The sequence below is a fragment of the Triturus cristatus genome, chromosome 8, assembly GCF_964204655.1.
Source record: "Triturus cristatus chromosome 8, aTriCri1.1, whole genome shotgun sequence".
Lineage (NCBI taxonomy): Eukaryota > Metazoa > Chordata > Amphibia > Caudata > Salamandridae > Triturus > Triturus cristatus.
In genome coordinates, this window is record NC_140591.1 from 1,426,847,820 (window position 1) to 1,426,869,944 (window position 22,125).

The 22,125-nt window shown below is 43.9% G+C and overlaps 1 protein-coding gene across 3 annotated transcripts in view; it reads left to right on the plus strand.

Moving 5' to 3' along the window:
- Nucleotides 1-22,125, plus strand: part of CREBZF (CREB/ATF bZIP transcription factor) — a 103,204-nt gene that overhangs the window by 10,884 nt on the left and 70,195 nt on the right. For 2 of the 3 annotated variants that reach the window (XR_014967932.1, XR_014967933.1), the window contains exons 2-4: nucleotides 10,506-11,355; nucleotides 11,562-11,636; nucleotides 13,321-13,391. Coding sequence is in view for 1 of the 3 variants with exons in the window: in XM_085623216.1 (XP_085479342.1) it covers nucleotides 10,506-11,359 (854 nt within the window). In the remaining 2 variants the exon portion in view is untranslated. Of the gene's footprint in view, nucleotides 1-10,505; nucleotides 11,500-11,561; nucleotides 11,637-13,320; nucleotides 13,392-22,125 lie in introns of those variants that run through there. The other variant, XM_085623216.1, reaches the window with a different exon arrangement.

The window sequence follows — 22,125 nt, forward strand, 5'->3', positions numbered from 1 at the left end:
GAACATACTTCAAATTGTTACAGCGCTCAAGCTGGATGTAATCCATCTGCAGAACCTCAAAGGGTGCAGTGGGCGTCGCAAATCCTCCTGCTGGGGTTCGCGTGCCTTTCCCTGGGTTATACTTCAGACAGATCATACAGGTCTGCACCACCCTCTTTGCCGTGCTAGCAATCTCTGGATGCTCCCAGACTTGGGTAAGCAATTTCACAATTGCGGAAACTCCAACATGTGCTAGCCCATGTGCCATTTGAACCATAGGTTGTACAAAAGCCGTGGGTAACTTCCATCTATCCATCTGTTTATTTCTCCAACAACCCTCGTCATCCAACTCTCCCTCGCTAGCCCATTGCTCCCGCTCTTTATCAGAAGCGGTCCTTTGTATTTCTCGCACTTCTTCCTTTGCATCACGCCATCTCTCCACCTGTGATTTCACTACATACATGGCAGTAGTACCGGGCTGCATCGCAGTCTCCCGTGCCACTCGGTCTGCTAACGCATTCCCTTCTCCAACTTGATCAACTACTTTCCTATGCGCACTACACTTAACAATGGCAATTTTCTTCGGGTATGTCAATGCAGTTAGAAGATTGTGGACTAACTCCCCATGCATTATCTGTACCCCATGTGACGTTAGAAACCCTCTCTCCTTCCAGAGTAGGCCGAAATCGTGCGCTACTCCGAAGGCATAGCGGCTATCTGTGTAAACATTCACACACAATCCTGTACTGAGCTCACACGCTCGTGTTAACGCTATCAGTTCCGCTGCTTGAGCTGATTTCTGTGGTATGCGTGCTGTCTCCACTATCGTCCGCAACGTGGTAATTGCATACGCTGCTGAAGCCGTACCATCTGGTAGCTTCAGACATGATCCATCTACCCACAATTCTCCATCTACCTCTGAAAAGGGCGTATCCTGGAGATCAATACGACCCTTTGTTTGTTCCTCAGTCACAAGAATACAATCATGCGCTTTCTGCGCCTCAGGCTGGGTCTCGGGGTATGGCAACAATGTGGCCGGGTTTAACGTTACGCACCTTTTCAGCGTAATATGAGGAGCCAAAAGCGTCGGCTCATATCCCGTTAAACGGGCACTGGTCAAATGCTGCGTCTTTGTTTGATTAAGCAGGGCATCCACAGCATGGGGAACTAACACCAACAATGTGTGGGACAACACAATTCCTTCACTTTGGCGTATTGACACAGCTGTCGCCGCTACCGAGCGAAAACACCCTGGTAATGCTCGGGCGACAGGATCAAGCACAGCCGAAAAGTATGCACAAGGGCGCTGCTTGTCGCCGTGCATCTGTACTAAAACTGACAATGCACATCCATCTTTCTCATGCACATACAACGAAAAGGGTTTTGTATAATCAGGGGTCCCTAACACTGGTGCTGAACAAAGGGCCTGTCGCAATTGCTGAAAAGCAGCATCACACTCATCTGACCAAGGGATTGGGATAGGCGTGTCTTTTGTCAAGAGCGCTAGTAATGGCTTAGCTATGTGTGAAAACCCCAATATCCACTGTCTACAAAAAGAAACGAGGCCCAAAAATGCACGCACATCCTTCTGCGTGGATGGCCTCGGTGTGTCCAAGATTACTTGGATACGATCTGGTGTGAGTGCACGCCCCTCCTTAGACAAAAGGTGACCCAAATAAGTCACCTTTGGTCTACAGAATTGCAATTTCTTCCTAGAGACCTTGTGATTGTGGGAGGCTAAAAAGGAAAGTAAGGCTATCGTGCTTTTCTCGCACAACTCCAGGGTGTCAGCCGCCAACAGGATGTCATCGACATATTGAATGAGGGCGACCCCCTCGAGTAAGGCAAAGGAATCCAACTGTCGCTTCAAAGCCTGACTATAGATACTAGGGCTTTCTGTATAGCCTTGGGGAATTCTACAAAAACGATAAGATCTATTGTTTAATGTAAACCCAAAAAGAAATCGGCTATCAGGGTGAATGGGAATAGAAAAGAAGGCATTTTTCAAATCAATCACTGAGAACACGGTCGCCGTAGGCGGAACCAAGGTAAGCAACGTCGTGATATCGGAAACCACCGGGTACTGAGGTATCACGATCTTGTTTACCTCCCTTAAATCAATTATGAACCGATAGACCTTTGCATCCGTGTCCTTTTTCAGAATAGGGAGAATCGGACTGTTACAGATATTATAGGGAACTTCTTCCACTACTCCTACTGCGATCAAATCCTGCACAATCTGTATGAGAGCTTCCTCGCCCTCCTGGGAAATACGATACTGTGGGAGGCGTGGTAGCACCGCCCCCTCCTGGACACTAATGTGGACCGGAGGAATCACCATTTGTCCCACATCTGTGTCCGAAGTCGCCCATAAAGCTCGGGGGAGGGTAGCCAACAACGCATCCTCTGATATCGTACACATCCGCCCAGACCGGGGGTAGTTGTCATTCAAGATCACCCTCAGGGGAACAGCGGATTGTAGCCCTAAAGTACTTTAACATATCAAGGCCCATAATGTTATCCGGTGTATACGGAGCAAGCAGAAACGGACAAGGCGCAGAAAAACAATCAACTTTAAATGCAAGGGGCTGTGAAAGAGGGCTTCGGGAGAGTGTACCGTCAAACCCTACCGATGTAACCATTGAGCCGGATGGGGGAGCCCCCGGAACCAAGTACCTAGACAATGCACTACGTGTCGCTCCTGTATCCACGAGGAACTGATCAGTAGAACCTAAAACCTCAGCCGATACATAAGGACCCGTCTGATCGACCGGCACCTCAACTGATTCAGACCCCCATCCAACGCATTCCTATGCATGCTGAGGATCATGATATCCCGAGTGATCGATGTCCGATACATGATACTGATGCTGGCGATCGAAAACGTTTGAGCTATCTCGGTGCTGTCCAGCAGTGTCGAAACGGACATTATCGTTAGAATTCCCTCTAAAGTTCGAGAAGCCCCCTCTACCTCTCTGGCCACCCGGAGTGTGCCCCTGCCGCGAAGCACGCAATGCTGGGCACTCCCTGGCCCAATGGCCCAACTGCTTACAGTACGCACATTGGTTCTTATTCAAATCAGATCGGCCCGAAGGGGGACCATAAGCTCCGCCCCTTCCCCTATTATTATTACCCCGGCGGGGCGGGCCATATACTTGTGCTAACATCACTTTGGTTTTGAGATCTTTCGATTTCTTCTCCTCCTGGCCCTTCGCCTCGTGCTCCTGACGCTCATAATACTGAGCGATGGTCAGAAGGGCCGTCGGTGTCGCGGAGGACCAAGAACTCTCACTCGCTTTTAACCGGGCCGCAACTGCCGGCAGCAGATTGGCCACATACTTGTCCGCGAAAAGGTGGCGGCCTGTGTCGTCGGTAAGCGACTGGCCACTAAAGTCATGGAACGTTTCTTCGAAGCGCGTGAAGAAATCTGCAACTGACTCATCAACTTTCTGCTTACATGCCGCTAACATATTCCAGTCAATCTTTTTGGGGGGGATTATTGTTTTCAATTTAGCCACAATAGCAGCAGGGAGATCTAGAATATTCTGGGGTGGTTTCTGTGCAGGCTTCCGCTCCCTATCCTCATCCTCAAGGTCAGACCACCGGGCCTTGAAGGCAACCGCATCATCTACCTTCCGGACAGAGCGCCACGTATCCGGCGGTAGGATAAGGCCAAAGAACAGGTCTATATCCGCTAAGGTCATAATGCAAGAATTCAAGGCCCCCTCGACTTCTTCATAGAAGGCCGCTGGATTCTTGCGGGGGTCAGGCAGCGCATTCTTTAATGCCATAACATCGGCCCTATGCCATGGAGTATAAACCCAATTATATACAAAATATCCCCTTGCATCGGCGGAGTTAACATCCGAGCTAGTCCCTGCTCCCTTAGGAGGAACATACAAAGGTGCCGCCTCTCGCATCGGTTTAGCATGCACTACATTATCCTTATCTGACTGGGGGGTGGATGGGTGGCCCCCTGCCGCAACTGAATCCGACCGCTTCTCCTCCTCCGCTCGTTGGCGTGCTTTCTCTCGAAGGGCCAGCACCTCGTCCCGCAAGGCGAACAGCCGCCGAGCCGCCTCAGGAGCCTTAGAGGGAGAAAAAGCACCGTTACGTATTGCTCTGGCATCCGAAGACACTTCGTCAGGCTCAAAAACATGAGAATATTTTCGGAAAGCATTAATCACTTCGTCCGCGAAATGACCCAGAAAATACACTTTATCTCTCTCCTGCCATGGCCCCCAAATTTGAAATAATTCCTCCATGGATACCTTGCCTTTGAGCGCACGGAAGGAAATTTGCCGAAGCTCAGCCATTTGCTCGGCCGGCAGCATGGACCGTGTGTCTACCTTACCCGAAGCCGGGTCAGAATCTTGCGGCCGCGGAGCGGATGCGCCAACATAAGGGGGCGGAGAGCGATCTAGCAAATAAAAATCATCATCAGGATTATTAAGGACAGGATAAAGCGGCTGGCGAACAACATATTGACCCGAAACTTGTAGCCTACGCTCTTTCTCTTGTCTATCCGTCTGCTCTTTGTCCTCCCGACGCTTCGCTTCCTGCGCTCGCACATGATCATTCTTCCGTTGCTCTTTATCAAACAGCGCTTTCTCACGCTTCTCTCGCTCACGCACTTCCTTCACCCATAATCGCACACACTCAAACATATCCTGACGAGCACGTCGCTTACACATACACTGTTCCACATACTCAATCTTACGTATATCAAACGATCCATACAAAGGCCATCGCAACTCAGGATCCTTCCTAGTATATTTCCTCCATAACGTGCTGTACATTATGGAAGAAAGACCATGCTTCACATACATATCTCTATTAGGAGTCCCTTCTGGGGGAGCTGGAGCAGATTCCTCGAGGTTCAACCGGTTACCCAAACAGCAGCACCACTTACGGAGTGCGCTAAAAGCAGGCATGCTAGGAATAATGCAAAATATGCAGTATTATCAAGAAAAATGGCACTTAATCGTTGCGCCGTTCCAAGTTTACACAGCTCCGGAGAAATTTCTCCACATTACCTGCCTATATGTGTTGCAACGCATATATTTTTCACAAAGACAAATTCAAAATATGACTAGTCACCATCAATCAAACTCAAATAGCCAGACCAGGCTTCAAAACTCGGAGCAAGTACCGTACAACGGTTCTTACCAATCAAGAGTCCAGGTTCCAACTGCCAAGCTCCACAATCGCCCAAACGGCTCTCACGGCAGGACCGACAGAAGAGGTCTCAGTCGATGACCGGCGCCACCCAGACGGTCAGCTCGGAAGGGAAGGAGGAAAAACCTCGGGATGCCAGGGCTAAGACGCCGCTGGCAGTGATCACGTCCCCGGCCAAACTCCTCACCTTCGTCGCGACCAGTCCTTCGAGCATCCGAGTCGCCGATGAGCCCCACGTGACGGGCGCCAATTGATGAATACAAGCCCCAGCTAGGCCCGCAAGAGACAAGGGTTCGCTCTTCTGTAACGAAATCTATAAGGAAGTTGGCACGGAAACTGCAAAGTACAAAAACAACGTTTATTAACCCTTAAGGGTGGTCCTACAATCCACACAACACTCTTCAGTATTGCAAGGAGTAGCACACAGAACTTGCGTACACAGTCCCCTTTTATACACAACAGAGGGGCTCATGAGTGGGTGGATACCACATGAAGTCGAAGAACATTACCATTTAGGGTCATTCTCGATACTGAATCAATACATGGGCGGAGCTAACACACTCCTTAGGCCCATGAAAACACATGGTCAAGCAAAGCTAATTATAACAGATGTGGTCAAGTCTGGGCATGCGCCAGATGGACAAGAGGGCTATTTATAAACTGTTGCTAGGCAGATTACAAGAGCAACTAACACAGAGGTCGGACTCTCCTCGTGGTGAACACATGGCAGCATGTCAATACAAAATGGAGTCCGGACTTCGGCCAACATAAGGAGGAAAACACGATTAAAGGGGAAGCATTAATGTTTTCAGTAAATGCTTAATCACATTCTGCTTTAATTTACAACACCAGGATGTGTTTTATGTGCAACTCTAAGGATAACTTCCCGCATCCCTTTAGGAGGAATACATTTAGAATTCTTGAAAATAAAATCTCCTTCCACCTCAAGTTCATCTGCAACCTTGCAAAAAGACAATAACTCTGATCTGACCTGACGTTTATTAGGCCAACCTTCCATCACAAACCTCCTGACCTCCAACAAATCCTCATCCTTACACATGCATTCTTTCCACAATTCCTCACTGATATCTTGAAATTGCGCTGGAATTAAATCACTAATCTGAAGCACAAAATCAACCTCTTTCACAAAATTCACACCACTACTACTACACGGTAGTCTTGACAAAAAGTCAGCTGTAACATTTGTTTTTCCTGGAACATACTCTGTCTTAAAATTGTACTCCTGTAGCCTTGAGGACAACCTAGCAATCCTAGCAGTTGAATTCCACCCTCCACCAGAAGAAAGGATGTTTACTAAAGGCTTATGGTCCGTCCTTAACGTAAACTTGCTCCCCCACACATACAATTTGAAATGTTCAATACCCCAAACACACGCGAGTAACTCTCTTTCAATTACAGCGTACTTTCTCTCAGCCTCATTGAGTGTTCTTGAGGCAAAAGCCACGTTCCACTCTTCCCTTCCATGCCTTTGCGATAACACACCCCCAATACCGTACAAACTTGCATCTACAGTTATGATGCATTCTTCCTTAACACAAAACGGCTTTAAAGTAGGTGCTTTCACAATATCTTGCTTGATGTTTTCAAATGCCACCTGTTGGGTACCACTCCATTTAAAATCAATATTCTTCCTGAGTAACTCTCTCAACGGCTCCATTTTGTTTGCAAAATTCATTACAAACTTACTATAATACTCGCACATGCCAGCAAAACTCAATAATTGTTCCTTGTTTGTAGGAGCCGGAGCATTGATAATAGCATCCACATTTGACTTCTTAGGAACTACCCCATTCCCAGATAATGTATGCCCCAAATACTCCATGGACTTCTTATACAATTTACATTTACTTTCTTTGAGCGTGAGGCCGTTCACTTCCAACCTTCTGCAAACTTCCTTAAGGTGTGCATCATGTTCTTCATTATTTTTAGAAAAGACCAAAATATCGTCTTGAAAACACTTTACAAAACGGTCGACATCTCTAAATATTTAAAACATTACCCTTTGGAACACCGATGCCGCTGAGGCTAATCCAAACGGCATTCTGGTGTAACGGAAAAGCCCTTGTGGGGTAATAAATGCTGTTGGATTCTTTGACTCTTCAGAAAGACAAATCTGATGGTATGCAGAACGCAGATCTAAAGTTGAAAATACATTAGCTCCTTCCAACATAGATACCATCTCATTTATATTTGGGAGCGGATGGCAATCAATCACTATGTTAGAATTAAGTGATCTGAGATCAACACATACCCTCAAATTTTTATCAGTCTTACGTACTAAAACAATGGGTGAAACCCACTCTGAAGATTCAATCTCTTCAATAATGCCCTCATCTGTAAGTTGTTTCAACATCTCTCTGAGCTCTTCTCTCACATTTATGGGTACTCCTCTTAATTTTTGTACAACAGGGCGTGCATTTGACTTAAGAATGATCTTGTGTTCAAAATCTTTAAGTTTCCCTAAATTTTCACAAAAAACTTTCTTAAATTTGTTTACCAAGTTTCTTACTCTGACATTTTGATCCACCGCAGCAATATTTCCTATTTCACATTTGTCCCCTAAAATGACAGGATCCGCTGCTCGTGGATTTAACATAATGCCTAACTTCCACTGATCGCGCCATCCTAAAACATTAACTCCTTTTTTCGCAATGTACAATTTAATATCAGCAAATCTGCCCTTGCACTGTAGCGACACCTTGAAAAAACCTTCCAAATCAATCCTTGTGCCATCAAAACTTTCAGCAACAACATCATTAGCATGTAGGACTCTTCCAACACAAACATCTTGCAATTTTTCTCTGAAGTAATCTCTCGATTATAGTCCATGGCGAACCAGAATCAGCCATAAGATGAAGTTCAACCCCCAAAACCTCTACTATACATTTTGGAGCCTCCAACCGTATCTCTTCCTCTCCTACTGAATGCTTATTAATGATTGAAACTACAAATCCTCTTTCACATTCGTCGGAAAACTTTTCTTTACCTTCTCCATCCTGCACTATATCTGTACCACTAATGGTCGAGATTGAACCAGAAAAAGATGTGGAAGCACTATTTCTCCTTATCTCCCTGCAGACTGTACTAAAATGGCCCATTCTCCCACACTTCCTACACTGTCTATTTATAGCGGGACAACCTACAAAAGACGCAAAATGTGACCTACTACCACATCTGAAGCACATATTTTGTCCTCCCATGTTCACATTACTTCTGAACTGGCTTCCACCATTATATTTATTGCTTATGCTTCTCTTTTGGACAACTTCCATACTGTCTTCCTTTAACTGCGTATTGTTCCCAGAACTATTCTTTAAAGCACACACTTCTTCCACACATTCTCCCTTCTTAGTACTCTGCTTAATGGTTTGCATCCAACTTTCTGATTGTTCCACTTCTTTCGCATTAGCTATTGCTTCTGACAGACTAGGGTCTCCCATGACCCACAAATTTTCTTGTACTTTTTTGTTTTTTACATGTACAATAATCTGATCTCTAATCATTTCGTCTGCCATAACCCCAAACTTGCAATGTACACATAAAGATCTTAACGACGTTAAAAAAATCGTCAAAGGATTCCTCCTCCTTTTGTGCTCTAGTATAGAACTTGAATCTGTTCAGAGCGATACTTGTCGTTGGTTTGAAACGTTTTTCTAGCCTCAGTAAAGCCTCATTGTAAACATTCAAGTTCTCTTCCACCACTTGTGCAGTCATTTGTGGAAGTGCTCTGAAAACGTCTTGTCCTTCCGATCCTAAGCAATGTAGAAGAATACTTTTTTTCCTCTCTGCACCCATCCGTTCTCCATCAATAGCTTTCATGTAAGTTAAGAACTCTTCTTTCCACCTTGACAATGGTAGTGGTGGGTCTCCCTTACTCTGTAAAAACTTAGCTGGAGGATCAAACTGCATTTCTTTGACTACACTGAGTGTCAAACGACAAAACCCCAAAATAATTAATACAATAATAAAGGACCCAACACCCAACTACCCTTACGACCAGGTTAACAGTTCAAGTCACAAACTTTAAAAAAAAAAAAATGAGCAAAACAAAATAAAAGAAGATAGAAAATTCACTCCGTAGAAAGCACCTTGTGTACTTCCTTAAACCAGCATAAGTAGAATGGGATGCTTGTGGACTTTCAACTACGACCTCTGTAGGCTTGATCCGTGCTGAACAGATGCATGACAGAATGAAATCCCACCTTGACATCTTTTCCTTTATCCTCTGAACTTTCATCTGCTCAACGCCCCAAACGATTACCGGACCTTTTACTGGCTTTTCCTGACAAACGAATATTTCCTTACTCGCGTTACACTCCTTGTTGTGCAGACGCTCTTCTTCCTTCCTTGCCCGTAATGTTACTAGGCAACCTCTGCAAACATCATTAAGCGTCACCACGTGTACGCCTGACGTGCGCTCTCTCACGTTCCCCTTCCGCTTGTCGAGCGCGTTGCCAGGAAACGCCCACTGACGTGCGGTCACTCACGTTCCTCTTCCGCTTGTCGAAGTCGTTGCCAGGAAACGCTGAACCCGTCCTTATGACGCGCTCCTGTACGTCCTCGTCACGCTCGCTCTCCTCAGTGCCTGGATACACCGAACACTCCTCGAGTGTTCTCTCTTGGTAAAGTACGTTACCACTTATGTTTTCCTTTGAAAATGTCCACAATTACTTCTGTGATTACGCCTCTTCACACTTTTCTCTCGCCACAATGAATCTTCTCTCTCCCTCTTCAACGCTCCTCTAACAGCACGACGTCCTTCTCTTTTTTACTTCGCTTTGCCCTTTTTCTTCCTCACTTTTCCTCGTGGATTCTTCTGCTCTCCGTACCCGTGCCTTCCTGACAGGAGAGACTTAAACTCTTCGCCAATATTAAATTCACAAAGCTTGAATTTAAATTAAATTAGTTTTATTCAGCATGGCACGGCAGACCTCCTTCCAGCTCCAGACTCCAACAACCACTGAGTCTTTCTCTGGAACATTACATCTACAGTTCTATACTAGAACATAGAACAGCGCCTGAAGATAAACACAGCGCATGCCAGGAACACAGTGATGTTACATACATAAACACAAATAAGAATACAACAGGTAGCTTAGATTTTTTTTTTGCAAGCAAAATGTGACTCAAGTAGTCAAGATTGTACTATTCCTAAATCAATAGTTTAATTGACACTTTTTAATTATATTTACGTGTATGATGTGTTTTTGGTCATGACACCCATTAGCTTGTCAATTTTCCCTCTTTATAAAATCACTGATTAATACATGCTCAATTTAATAATTACTATAGCTTTCTAATTTAGCTTTTTTTCCTTTGATCTTTAGGTGACAGAGGAACAGCACAGCATGAAGCTGATGGGCCCCACCTGAAGCAAGGGAGACTACTGCCTTCCACTTGGGCAACAGAGCCTCAGTCTCCTACCACGACCATGTCGTCTCAGTCCTCTCCTGGTCCCGCTGATGACATGGATCTTCTCTCCAGCATGGAACTGGCAGAGCTTCTTGGACATGGCGTGCATGATCAGTGCTGGGATGCTCACTTGCATAAGGAAATGTGGAATGATGATAATTCGGTGAGCATGTCTGAGTCCGATACACTCCCTTTTGGGGATTTATTGCAGCAGCTGGTGCGCTGTGACAAGACTGAAAACCGTGGCAGTTCTTCCCCTGTTGATGGTCCCTATAACCGGTTGAACGGAAAAAACTCTACCAGGAAACTGAATGGCACCTATGAGGCAGCCAAAACTAACAAGAATGCCTTGGCTGCAAGGCTAAACCGTCTTCGCAAGAAGGAATATTTGATGGGGCTTGAGGAGAAAGTGTCTTGTTTGTCTTCAGAAAACATGGAGCTGAAGGAGGAGAATCGGAAACTTGGCAAACGAGTGCACGACCTGGAGGAGGAAACCAAGTACTTAAAGGCCGTTCTAGCCAATGAAAGTGTGCTTTCCCAGCTGTTGGGGAGACTGACTGGAGTGAAAGGCATGATGCTCACCACGTCCCTCTTCAGGGAATCTGGCGAGGAGATGGACCATGACTATGCGTTGCCCAGGAAGAGGGTGAAAGTGGAAGAGCAGGAGAGCACGTCTGGTGGCATCTGTCTGCATGTGGACAAGGAGAAGGTGTCGGTGGAGTTTTGCTCCTCATGTGCCAGGAATGCATGTTCTACAGTCAAAATGTAGGGTCAAGTACTTGCTATTTTACAACTTTTACATTTGACATGCCCTATACTGAGAAATATATGTAAATCATATTTTTATAAGTTGGACATCTTCAGTGGGCGGACAGCTAGGAAGCCATCTTAATATTGGTTGATCACTAGTTTAAAGCATGCTTGTGAGATACCTATGTACATTATACTTTACTATTAAACCTTTTTGACAGTTTGTTTTTTAGGTGATTTCCCTGCCCTGCTCCGTTGTAGGGGTTAAAGAACAGTCGTTTTCGCCTCGCAACCTGGTAAGGATCTATATGATTACCATAATGCGGAAAAGATAGTTCATAGTTTGTTTGAAGAGCAGAAATGTTTCTAAGAAAATGAGGCAAGCCATGGCATAGTAAACAGTACAGAAGTGCTCTTTTTTTTGTGAATAGTTTGCAGGTGCTCTGAGGTACAGATTTCCCATGGTCTTTGCACAAATGACCTGTATGAAAAACGTGGCTATAGCAGATTTAAATTGCCACTACATATTTGGGTTCTCGAGCACTTGGGGATAGCTACGTAGTGACTAGTCTACCAAAGAGGCTCCTCCCTGAAGGTTAGATCTCACTCAGAGCTTCACTGTTTTGGCAGCCACAACTGCTTTCTGTTGACTGTGCTGGCTGGGCTCTTAAGACTGTTTGTTTTCTATATACTGTTTTTTGATCTAGTTGTTGAATATGGCCTATGAAGTAACCAAGCATCTTCCATGTTGTATGGTCGAGGTCCATTATGCAGTCTTCTATTACAGCGTCCAAGCAGCAACATTTTATTTGGTCTTGGCTGTTTGAATTGTACTGCAATATATGGTTATTTGTGCAAGCAGTACTAAAATGTGTGGGGGTGTGGTAATACGGCCTGCTAAAAGCAACTTTATCACGGAGATTGCCCATTTTTAAAAGAATGACATTTACATAGTTCCAATATCCATGGAGTTTTCAACTGCATCGGGGAGCAGGTTCATTAGAACTGCCTAGTGTGCCATTTTATCCTGGGACGTTATTTATAAAAACAAATTGATGCTCTTCTCTTGCGATGTCAAGATCGTAGGTTAAATGTAGCTATGATTTATGTATTTTTGTAATGGAACATTTGAGCTACTTTAGGGATATACGAGGGACCTTGAGATAATTTAAGAACATTACAGCCAAAAAATGAGTCCTCACTTTCTATATTGAAAGTGGGGTATTATAAGTCTTACAAGTAGACCTTAGTAGACCACAAAGTTGAGCATTGCATTTGGCATTCAGGTTTTGAAGCTATTGGCAGGAGGAAAGTGAAGGCTCAAGTTGAGAGTGTGTGTGTTCTGCAATGAGGTACAATATCTTTGTTTCAGAAAAGGCCCAATATTCAAATGGGTGGCAGAAGTAATGCTTTTGGTCCGTTCCCTTGGCTATGATGCTACAATACTTTGCTCAACTTCTCCTTGTCTATGGCAGCTGTGGGAGTAAGGTGGGGGGGGGGGGGGTGGGGGGGTGCGGTTGACCCTGCAGGGACATTGCCTAGTTATGTGGGGACAGATTACTTAAACATGTTATCCCAGCAACCAGGCTGTGGGCGATCACTGAGCTTGTAGTTTTATTTTGGTAAACATTGGATCGTTCTTGCACTTGAGAATTAATATGCATTTGTAAACTGTAATTTGTTGTGTAACAATGCTAAATGCTTGCACAGAGCTAATTAATTGATTTTTAAAGATGTCTATGTAAAGTGAGGTTCCACAAAGAAATTGCATTTATTGAAAATTTCAAACCGGAATGCTAGTTTTGAGCGAGAACTAGCTGGGGCTGTCAATCATTCTTTCAAAAATAAGTGTAAATTATAAATCCAGTTATTTGAGCCTTACCCACTTACTCAGGGGCTGCATCCATATTTTTTTGTGAAACCTCGCTCTCTGACATTGTATATGTATATTTAGCATCCTTATTTTTCTTTATGCTAAAGTGGAATCAGCTGTGCTGGGGCAGAAGACACGGGACCAGCTCCTGGCCACGTTTCCTGCTATTTATTAAAAGGTAGTATAACAAGACGTAAAGGTAAAATTAGGGCTTGTCTTTTTATGAAAAGTCTGTAACTATTGGGCTAGCTAATTTTTGTTTCCAATATCTCGATTGTTACATTGGCTTGTAAGTAAGTGTTCTGCTAAATTTTATGAGCTGTTAAAGGTTCAGTATCCCTTTTCTTGTTTAGAGTTGTTTATATGAGCTACATAGATCAGAGAATATAATGCAAATGTCAAGTCTTATCACACTGTGCTCATTTATCCAGATTGCAAAGAAAACTACTTGAATATTTGTGAACTTTTTGTGCTGCATTTATTCAACTAATGGAAGTGTTGAAATAAAACTTTGTATGCTAATAATTTAGGTTTGAGCTTGAAGCTTTTGTATCATTTTGAAATGACTGAATGCTCCCTTTCTGGTTTACTGCGTTTATCCCTCTCTCAATGCAGACGCTCTAGTAATTGTTTTCTGCCCTTGCATAGTGTCCACAAATAATTTGCATTTGCACATTGAATAGTTTACCAAGTTGGTATTATACCCGTCCTCCATCTTAATGTGGTGGAGCTGCCACATTCAGATTTCCCTTGTATTCATAAATTCATTTAACATCTACGTTTGAAATAATGGAGTGCTCTTCCAATTTTTGCAGTACTAAGATTTCTATATAGTTTGCCATTTAGAGAGCAAGATTTGCATGTCGTAAATGCTGTACATAATCAAACGGTAATGTACACCGATGTGATATATTTCAGCAACACCTAAAAAGCAAACCGACATTTCTGTTACCTTTCCCGGTTCACATATTCGCTTGATCTGTCTTGTTCAATATTTTTAATTGTCCATTCATGAACCGCTCTTGTGCCGTATATCCGTGGCCTATACAGTTACTGAAAAAGGAAAGTGAATCGTAAAGCATCGTCTATCGGACTGAACTTGTCTCCCTGAAAGTAATCCAAACTGAGACCCAATATGAAAATCATATTGTAGAAGAGCTGCAAATGGAGATGATGGAACCAGCCATTGTTTCATGGTGTCCTGCTGCTTCCTCAGGGCTCTGATTTCCCTAACCCAGGGCCATCTAACTGTCTGTATATGAATCGGAAAAGCTGAGACTCTCCTTTTCTACTACGATCTCCAATAGTTCAAGACAGCCAGATTGAAGTGGACTATGACCCTTTTGAGAACCTGTTTTTGTTATCTTTGAGATCGTAGTAGAAGTAAAGAACCCCAGGGTGAATCAGCTGCAAGAATACAGGATTATGCCAAACGAATGAATATATATAATATTTACACTTGCGCATGGCTGGGGTTAAGGGAATCTGGGGGAACCCTAAGGAAGCGGCTGGGTGCTGTAAACGTATTGGTTCCATCGGGCTCTTTCTCATTTCTTCTGCAGCATGATCTTAATATTGGTTCTGTCTGGATTTCTATTGTTGAGATCTAAGCATTGTCTGTCAGATTGTATTTTAATTCAGTATTTCTTCTTGGTAACGATCTAGACCAAGGACATTTGGCACGTGAACTGGTCATTAATAGACCAGAAGAGAGAGCAATCGCGACCGATAAAGTGGCGATTACCGATTGAGATACAGATTGATAGCACCAATATCAAGAGGGAGATGAAGGGGCCTATTTTTTAAAGTTTTGTTGACAATTTATTTTGTAATTTTGGTTTGACAGTGGTGCAGAATCCGGAGTAACAAGCTGTTTGGATATATTAATAAAGGTTTCTATGTTGCCTTAAGGTATTGCCTGCCTGCTCTTAATCGGTTTGTTTGAAAAGCTGCTCGGTTCATTCCATTAGAGGATTGGTCATTTTTATTTTTGATGGAGAGGAATAGCAATTTCACTTAAACACGGTTTTAGTTTAAACTTAATTGTTCAGCATTGGCTAACTGGTTTGAATAATACTGTTGGGTCTCTATAGATCTTTATTGTGTGTATTTGTGAGAGTTGCTGCTTTAGTGTGGTGGTTGTGAGAGGTTCACAGCTTAGCAAAAGCCACCTTTCTTTGTGTGGCATGTCTAACTCCACTCCTGTACAGCCCAGATTGAGATTAGCTATAGTGACATTAAAAAGTGTGGTATATGGGTTTTAGATCTTTGTTTGGACGAAAAGTCTTCACTAGTGTAGGGCTGAGACTTGAAGTTATTTCTCAAATCTGTGATTGACCTTGTTGGCCACAACTGAGCAGGGGGGCTTTCTGGTAATGCAAGGCTGTGTTTTATTGTGTCCAAATGTAGTTCAGAGCAGTCCAGTGGACCACATAGTTGCGTTTGGGGGTTTCCCCCCCCATTAGTAACCGTTGTAGGCTTTCTGGTACTACTGAAATGTGGACTTGCCTGACTGCTCTTGGGGCTGCTCTCGCCACTGCTTTATGGAGTCTTCAACCGTCATTAAGAAAGTTGGCATGAAAAAAATGCCATCTGCATTGGTAGGCCTGGATTGTATAAGCACACTGCTCAACTGTTTTGTGAAGTTGGCCTGACGGACAATATTTGGCAATTTCAAGCACTTCTTCTCTGAAGCTGCTACTAAAGGTGGCTAGCGGATAGGAGCAGGAAAGATGACCACATTAGCAGGACTAGGGCTGGAAGGAATGTCAAACATTCTGCGAATCCAGTGGAGCCATACCAGCTCCTCTGCCTTTTGTTGCGTGCATCCGTTTGTCTAAGGTAATCGGACATAGGCCAAAATAAGGACATGTCGTTTGGTTGGAGCTTTAACATCCTTAATGATTGGTATCACTTGTGTAACTAGAAGCACCCGTGAACCTAGACAATGCTAATGAGTAGCCATTGAAAAAAATGTAGACCTACTGCAGAGGTACAACTTCATATTGCTATTGTCTTTATGCTTAACTGAATAAACATGTGATTATCTGATAAAGAGACCGAATCTACTTTAGGGCAATCTCGCCTTAAATTCTGATTTAATTCCTCTTTTGGCATTTTAATTTTTCCCTTGTGTACAGCAACATAGCCTGCTTCAGGATCTCGCTTGCAAAGAAAACCAGCATTTGCAATCCAACAGGTCTCGCATTTACGTGAGTTTTAGCTATTGACATTGTAAATGACAATACCTTTTATTTAGCTTTTTGAAACCATAAATAAAAAGCATTATTTATTATGCCAATAGCTTAAACTCTTGTAAATGCGAGACCTATTGCACTGTAAATGCTTGTTCACAGAGCTACGAGGGACTGGTATGGACAAGAGAAAGGAGTTTGTTCGAAGTCTTTGTAGGCACCTGAGGGGGATTGTTTGAGGGACTAATAACCAATTTGGGAGAATTGCATTTCATGGATGTTTGGCATCTTGCCTTTGTGAACCTCTTGAGTTGGTGAAGATTGTCTAGATGAACACGTGTGAGGGTACACACCTTTCTGGGTGAAAAAGGCTATTTTGAAAAGTATTCTGTTTGAAAGGGGAAGCCACTGAAGCTCTTCAGTGTCATGGATGTATAATCTGGCTCTGCAGGCTAGTGAAGTGCGTGATTTAAGCACTGGTTCACTGGGAGTTTAAGCAGTGCTTAATTTAAACTGGTGGTGTCCGGTGGGGGCACCGGCACTCATATTTGGGGACCGGCACTTATTTTTCTGTATTAGACATTTAAGAGAGGAAAAGACGCAAAACAGAAATGAGACAAAAAAAGTCACAAAGGTAGAATGTAGGAACCTGCAAGAGTGAGCTAAAGGGGAAGGGGGTGTCTGGCAGTGGATTAAAGAGAAATGAGGTAGATTTAGGACTAGCGGGGGCATTTTATGGATTACCAGGGCCCTGGGCCAAACATATTTGGGGGGGGGGGAGGGGGGCCTGTTCGGAACAACTTTGGATTTATGTTCCAATTTCAGCTCTTTCATGGCCAAGTCACCGACAGTGCGCACACACACTGCCAAATTCTAAATGTATTCACATCTACTATCCTGGGATAGTGACGTGTGTTTTCAATATTGGACTACAGCTGCAGCTCACTAATATTATTTCAAAAATCTGACACCCTCCATTTCTCATATGTGAAGTCCTGCTTTGATCTAAAAAAAACTTTAAATGGATTTTTTTATGAAACCTGTTTATAAAATTATCTAAGAATTATTCAAGGCCATCAGGGCAAGACCGTCGGCAGAACATAGCAGGCTCTATTAGGGGGCCCCCTGAAAGATGGGAGCCCTGGGCCAGAATTAATGTGACCATGCCTTAAAAGTCTCTAGGACTACACAGCCTTTGTATTCAGATCGCCAACATCCAGTTGCAGCGGGTGCAGGCTTCTGGGCACCAGTACTCATTATTTTACATGGGTTTAAGGTGCTCTAAAGGAGGACAGCAATTTACACCTATTTATCTGTGACCTCACATGGATGTAGATTTATGACTTTGTGAAGTTCACAGAACTTAACGGGTACACTTGGAATTCTGACCTAATCGCAGCTTTCCAGGCGAACATCTGAGCGAAGTTATGTCAGTTCACCTTTTTAATTTTTTTAGCACCTTCGTATTTCCCAATGCAGAATTCCACATTGATAAAAGCCAATGCCTCTGTGAGGGCAATTTTTTTTTTTTTGCCTGTTTATTTTGCCCCATCCAGTGGGCAGCAGGGATGTGGAATTCCTATAGCCTGAAGCTCGGGACATATTGTTTGGGGTCAAGGGCAACACGTTTTCATGTGTATTTTGTCCTTGGGACAAGTAGGGCCAACCCCATACAGCACAAACCCTTTGGCTGCCATATTACAGTACCACATTATGGATCATGAAAGGGCAATGTCTGCAGTTAAGGTAATATTTGTGTCCATGTGTTATATGTTGTTCAAGCTTGTATTTATGGTTCAGTAATGCAAAGCCTTTATTATTAGGGTGAGTACTAAAAGTGAATTCTGTAAGCTCAGCCTGCACTGACGGTGGTTCCAGTATAAATGTGAACACACGTTTTCAAAGTTTAGTAATATGAGGCTATGTATAATGCTCCCAGAATGCTCTCTGAGCAAGAGTGATTCTTTGCCTGCAAAATAAAATGTTCACAAAAAAATGCAAGTAGGAAAAGAAACGTTTTGCTAAACTACTGCAAGGTTTTTAGCTACCATATCTTTGCAGCATCATTTAGTTCCATGTTGATGTATGCTTGCATTTCCCAACAATATTCATAATGGATAATCAGTGTAACCAGTTTAAATACGATTATGGGAAACAAAAATAAACACGCATTGGCGAAATTGGTGGTCAGCCTTATGGTTTTGTCAATGCGTGACTTGTTTAGGCATGGTTTTTGTAAAACCTTATCGGTGTGCGAGCTGCTGGGCCCTAACCATTCTAAGAAGCATTGGCAAATCAAAAATTGTTTTTGCTCTCAAAAAGCACACATTGCCACAGCAGTTCCAGGCACTGAACAAAACTACTTTGTGAGCCAATATGCTCCTTGTAAAAGAGCAGACTATGTCACAGTGAAGCCACCTGATAGAATGAGAGAGAAAAAAGAGACAGAATTTTATTAAACACCAGGGGTCATGGTTGACGCCAGGCCTAATTATTCCATTGTATATATCCTTGCATTAAGTGCATATATACAGTCTCCGTGAATTCACAAGAATTTACAGAAGTAGGCCATGAAATAGTACTCCCAGAAAATATTTGTGAACTGCATTTTGGCATGAGCAAATATAGATTTGCTCATGTGAAAATCTGAATGTTTCAAGTTCACTTTTCCTCCAACCACTTTTTTCCCCAACCCTGGAAGAAGTTTTACGTCTGCCACTGTCAGTAAATTTCCAACCTTTTTAAGTATGGGTAACGAGTTGGTGCAAACCCTTAAAACACGCAAGTTAGTAAGTTAGCACTGACTCAAAAGGGCATTCCAACCCTTGAACTATTGCTTACCACTACCTTCAGCCCCAGCATGTAGATCTGCAGAAACGTAGCAATCTAAGGGAATTGCTAGTATTCAACCCTACTATGGTACGAGCCCTGGCATAATTAGAGAGGCTATATCAGAACTCTTAAAATAATGATTGCTGCCGTAATTTGTCGCCGTATTACATGGCAGAAAAGGGACAAGTGGATTTTGTTACAGGACAAGTAGATTTATGAGGCAACCTGCCCCATGGACAAGTAGATATTTTATTAAATTCCACACCCCTGCGGGCAGACCTTGTTCCTGAATGCATGACCACCTAAAGTCCAGCATTTAGTGTGGAGACCAGGGCCTCCCTCCCTACTCTTCGCATGGCCTAGGCAGCTCCACAGTTGGCGCTGACTCGAACAGCATTTGCCAATCCACTGGCGAGACCCAGCAATCACACGGGTTCTTGTACTACATGTAGGCAATTCTTAAGTGATCGTCCCTGAAAGAAAACTGTTCTGAGGAACTTTACCCACTAAGCCTAAAATGTCCCCAAATGAATAGTGTTTCTTTGAGGTCAAAGCCATCTTTTTACATTTTTTTTTAAAAAAACTTTATTTATTATTTTAGCATGAAAATGCAGTACAAACAAATGGGCTCCTTGTCAATAACACATCTAAAGACTTATCATAGATAAATTTGTTCAGTTCAATGTTACATTGCCAAGTAATGAACAGAAAGTGCAGTGGTTAAGATGCCCACACATCTACCATGTCCTGATGCGGTTGCTAAAGGCATTTCTCCAGCAGTCTGATGTCCCGTGTCATTGTAAAGAGGGTTATGTGTCGTTGTGCATACTCATTCAATAAGAGACTGCACAAAAGAAAAGTGTGGACGTCAGTACGGATCAACAGTTATGGCGCCAATGGCACTTCTCCAACCCCAGCTGGGACTATCCCGTGTTCTAGTTGTGTAGTGGTGATGTTGTGGGTGGCCTCCGTATACGGCCTGAATGGCCCCCAAACGTCTTTGGGGCAGGAGGAGCGGGGTAGAGTGTGCTTCGCTGTTTGTGTTACAGTACGCTAAGCTGTGTAGCCAAGTTTGTAAGGTAGGGACTGACCTCCAACCCCAGTGTAATGCGATTTCTCGTTTGGCCAGTAAAAACCTGATTGTGGCAAATCTACGGATTTTCTTGGAGAAATTTACCACATATATTACAGTAGTGCGATCTCTGGAATGGGAGCAAGGGTCAGGCTAGTCGGATCTCCTAGCGTCTTATGAATCTACTCCCAGTAATATTGTAGCTTGGGACATGTCCAAGTGAGGTGTGTGAAGTCAGCGTGAGGTGTATGGCATTTGCGACAAAAGTTGGGTCTAGAGGGGTCAAGTCTGTGGGATCCAGCTGGAGTGATGTAGACCCATCGCAAGAATTTAAAATGGAGTAGTCTGTGACGACTATTTAGGGAGACCTCCTTCGTCATCATGCAACATGCGGCCCATTGGTTGTCTGTGATGGGATGCCCTATGTCATCCTCCCATTCCGTACGAATTTTGTCATCTGGTATTGTAATGAGATCAGAACAGGCCTTGTACAATTTAGATGGTAGATATAGCCCGCTTCCGATTCAATGATTGAGGACAGCGGGATGAACAAATCTGGTTTTAAGGGTAAAGCTGGGCAGGGTGACCGTAGTGCTGAGCTAATACGTTTAAGAATAAAGCGATCCATGAACGTGGCTTCGCGGAAGCGGTCTTCATCTGCCATTGCAAAGACGTGACTGCCGGGGAACAGGTATCCCATTTTGGTGATGGCAAATTTAGCTAATGTGCGCTGCACCACTTTTTCTCCCGTGATGGGGAGCGGGAGTGATGATGAGTAAAGAGTGGGTGTGTCCGTTGTCTGCCTTAGCTTGTCCTAGGCCCAGCTGATGGTTGAGATCGTCTGTATCTCGAGGGGGTCTCTCGGGATGTCTTTGGGCAGTACAGTGAATAACTTTTCGGACAGCACAAAATCCGAAAGTAGGGAATCCTGGTGTCCGGATAGTACCAAGCATAGGCGAAGCTGGGTTGGGCCACCAAGTAGTACAGTTTGAGGTCAGGGACTCCCTCTGTCGTACGGGAGGGTCAGTATTTGCCAGCAGACCCAGGGTTGTTTGCCACCCCAAACCAGCCGTATGAGATGTGATCGCAGCGTTAGAAAGAAACTGTTGGTGAGTGGGAAGAAACTGTTGGTGAGTTGGACAGGAATGTTAATGAAAAGATATAAAAATTTAGGGAGCACCATAATCTTTATTATGGCAACTCTGTCAGCGATGGACAGTAGAAGTCGCAACCAGCGCTCCACTTGTGATTCCAGGGCAGTGATCGCCAGACCGTAATTTAGACTGAGTATGTGGGCCATGTCCCGGTGAATATGAATGCCCGGATATTTGAGTCTGTGCACCATTCCAAGGGAAGTTCGCAGTCCCATTGTGTAGTGCATAGCGTGAGGGGGAAAATGACGAACTTAGGCCAGTTGAGGCCCAAACCTAAATGTTGTCTGAATTGTATTATTTCCCTTATAAGTGGCACCAAATTAGAGCCTGGCTCCCTAACATAGGATGGTATCATCTGCATATAGAGAGACCAACAGCAGGCCGGTATTACATTGGAGGCCCCTGTGTAGATTTTTCTCCTGGAAGTGCCTAACGGGTCCATCCCGAGGATAAATGAAAGCAGAGACGGGGCAGCCCTGTCGGGTGCCACGAGATAATGAAAATGGCCGAGATAGCGTGGGGGTGACTAGAGCAAAATAGTGGTGGCAATAAATCTTTTTGGCATACCCATGCGGCGCATGATGGAGATAAAGGGCCACTAGAGTATCGAACGCTTTCTCAGTGTCTAATAAGATGGCTGGGGTTTCAGGGTTGATCCTG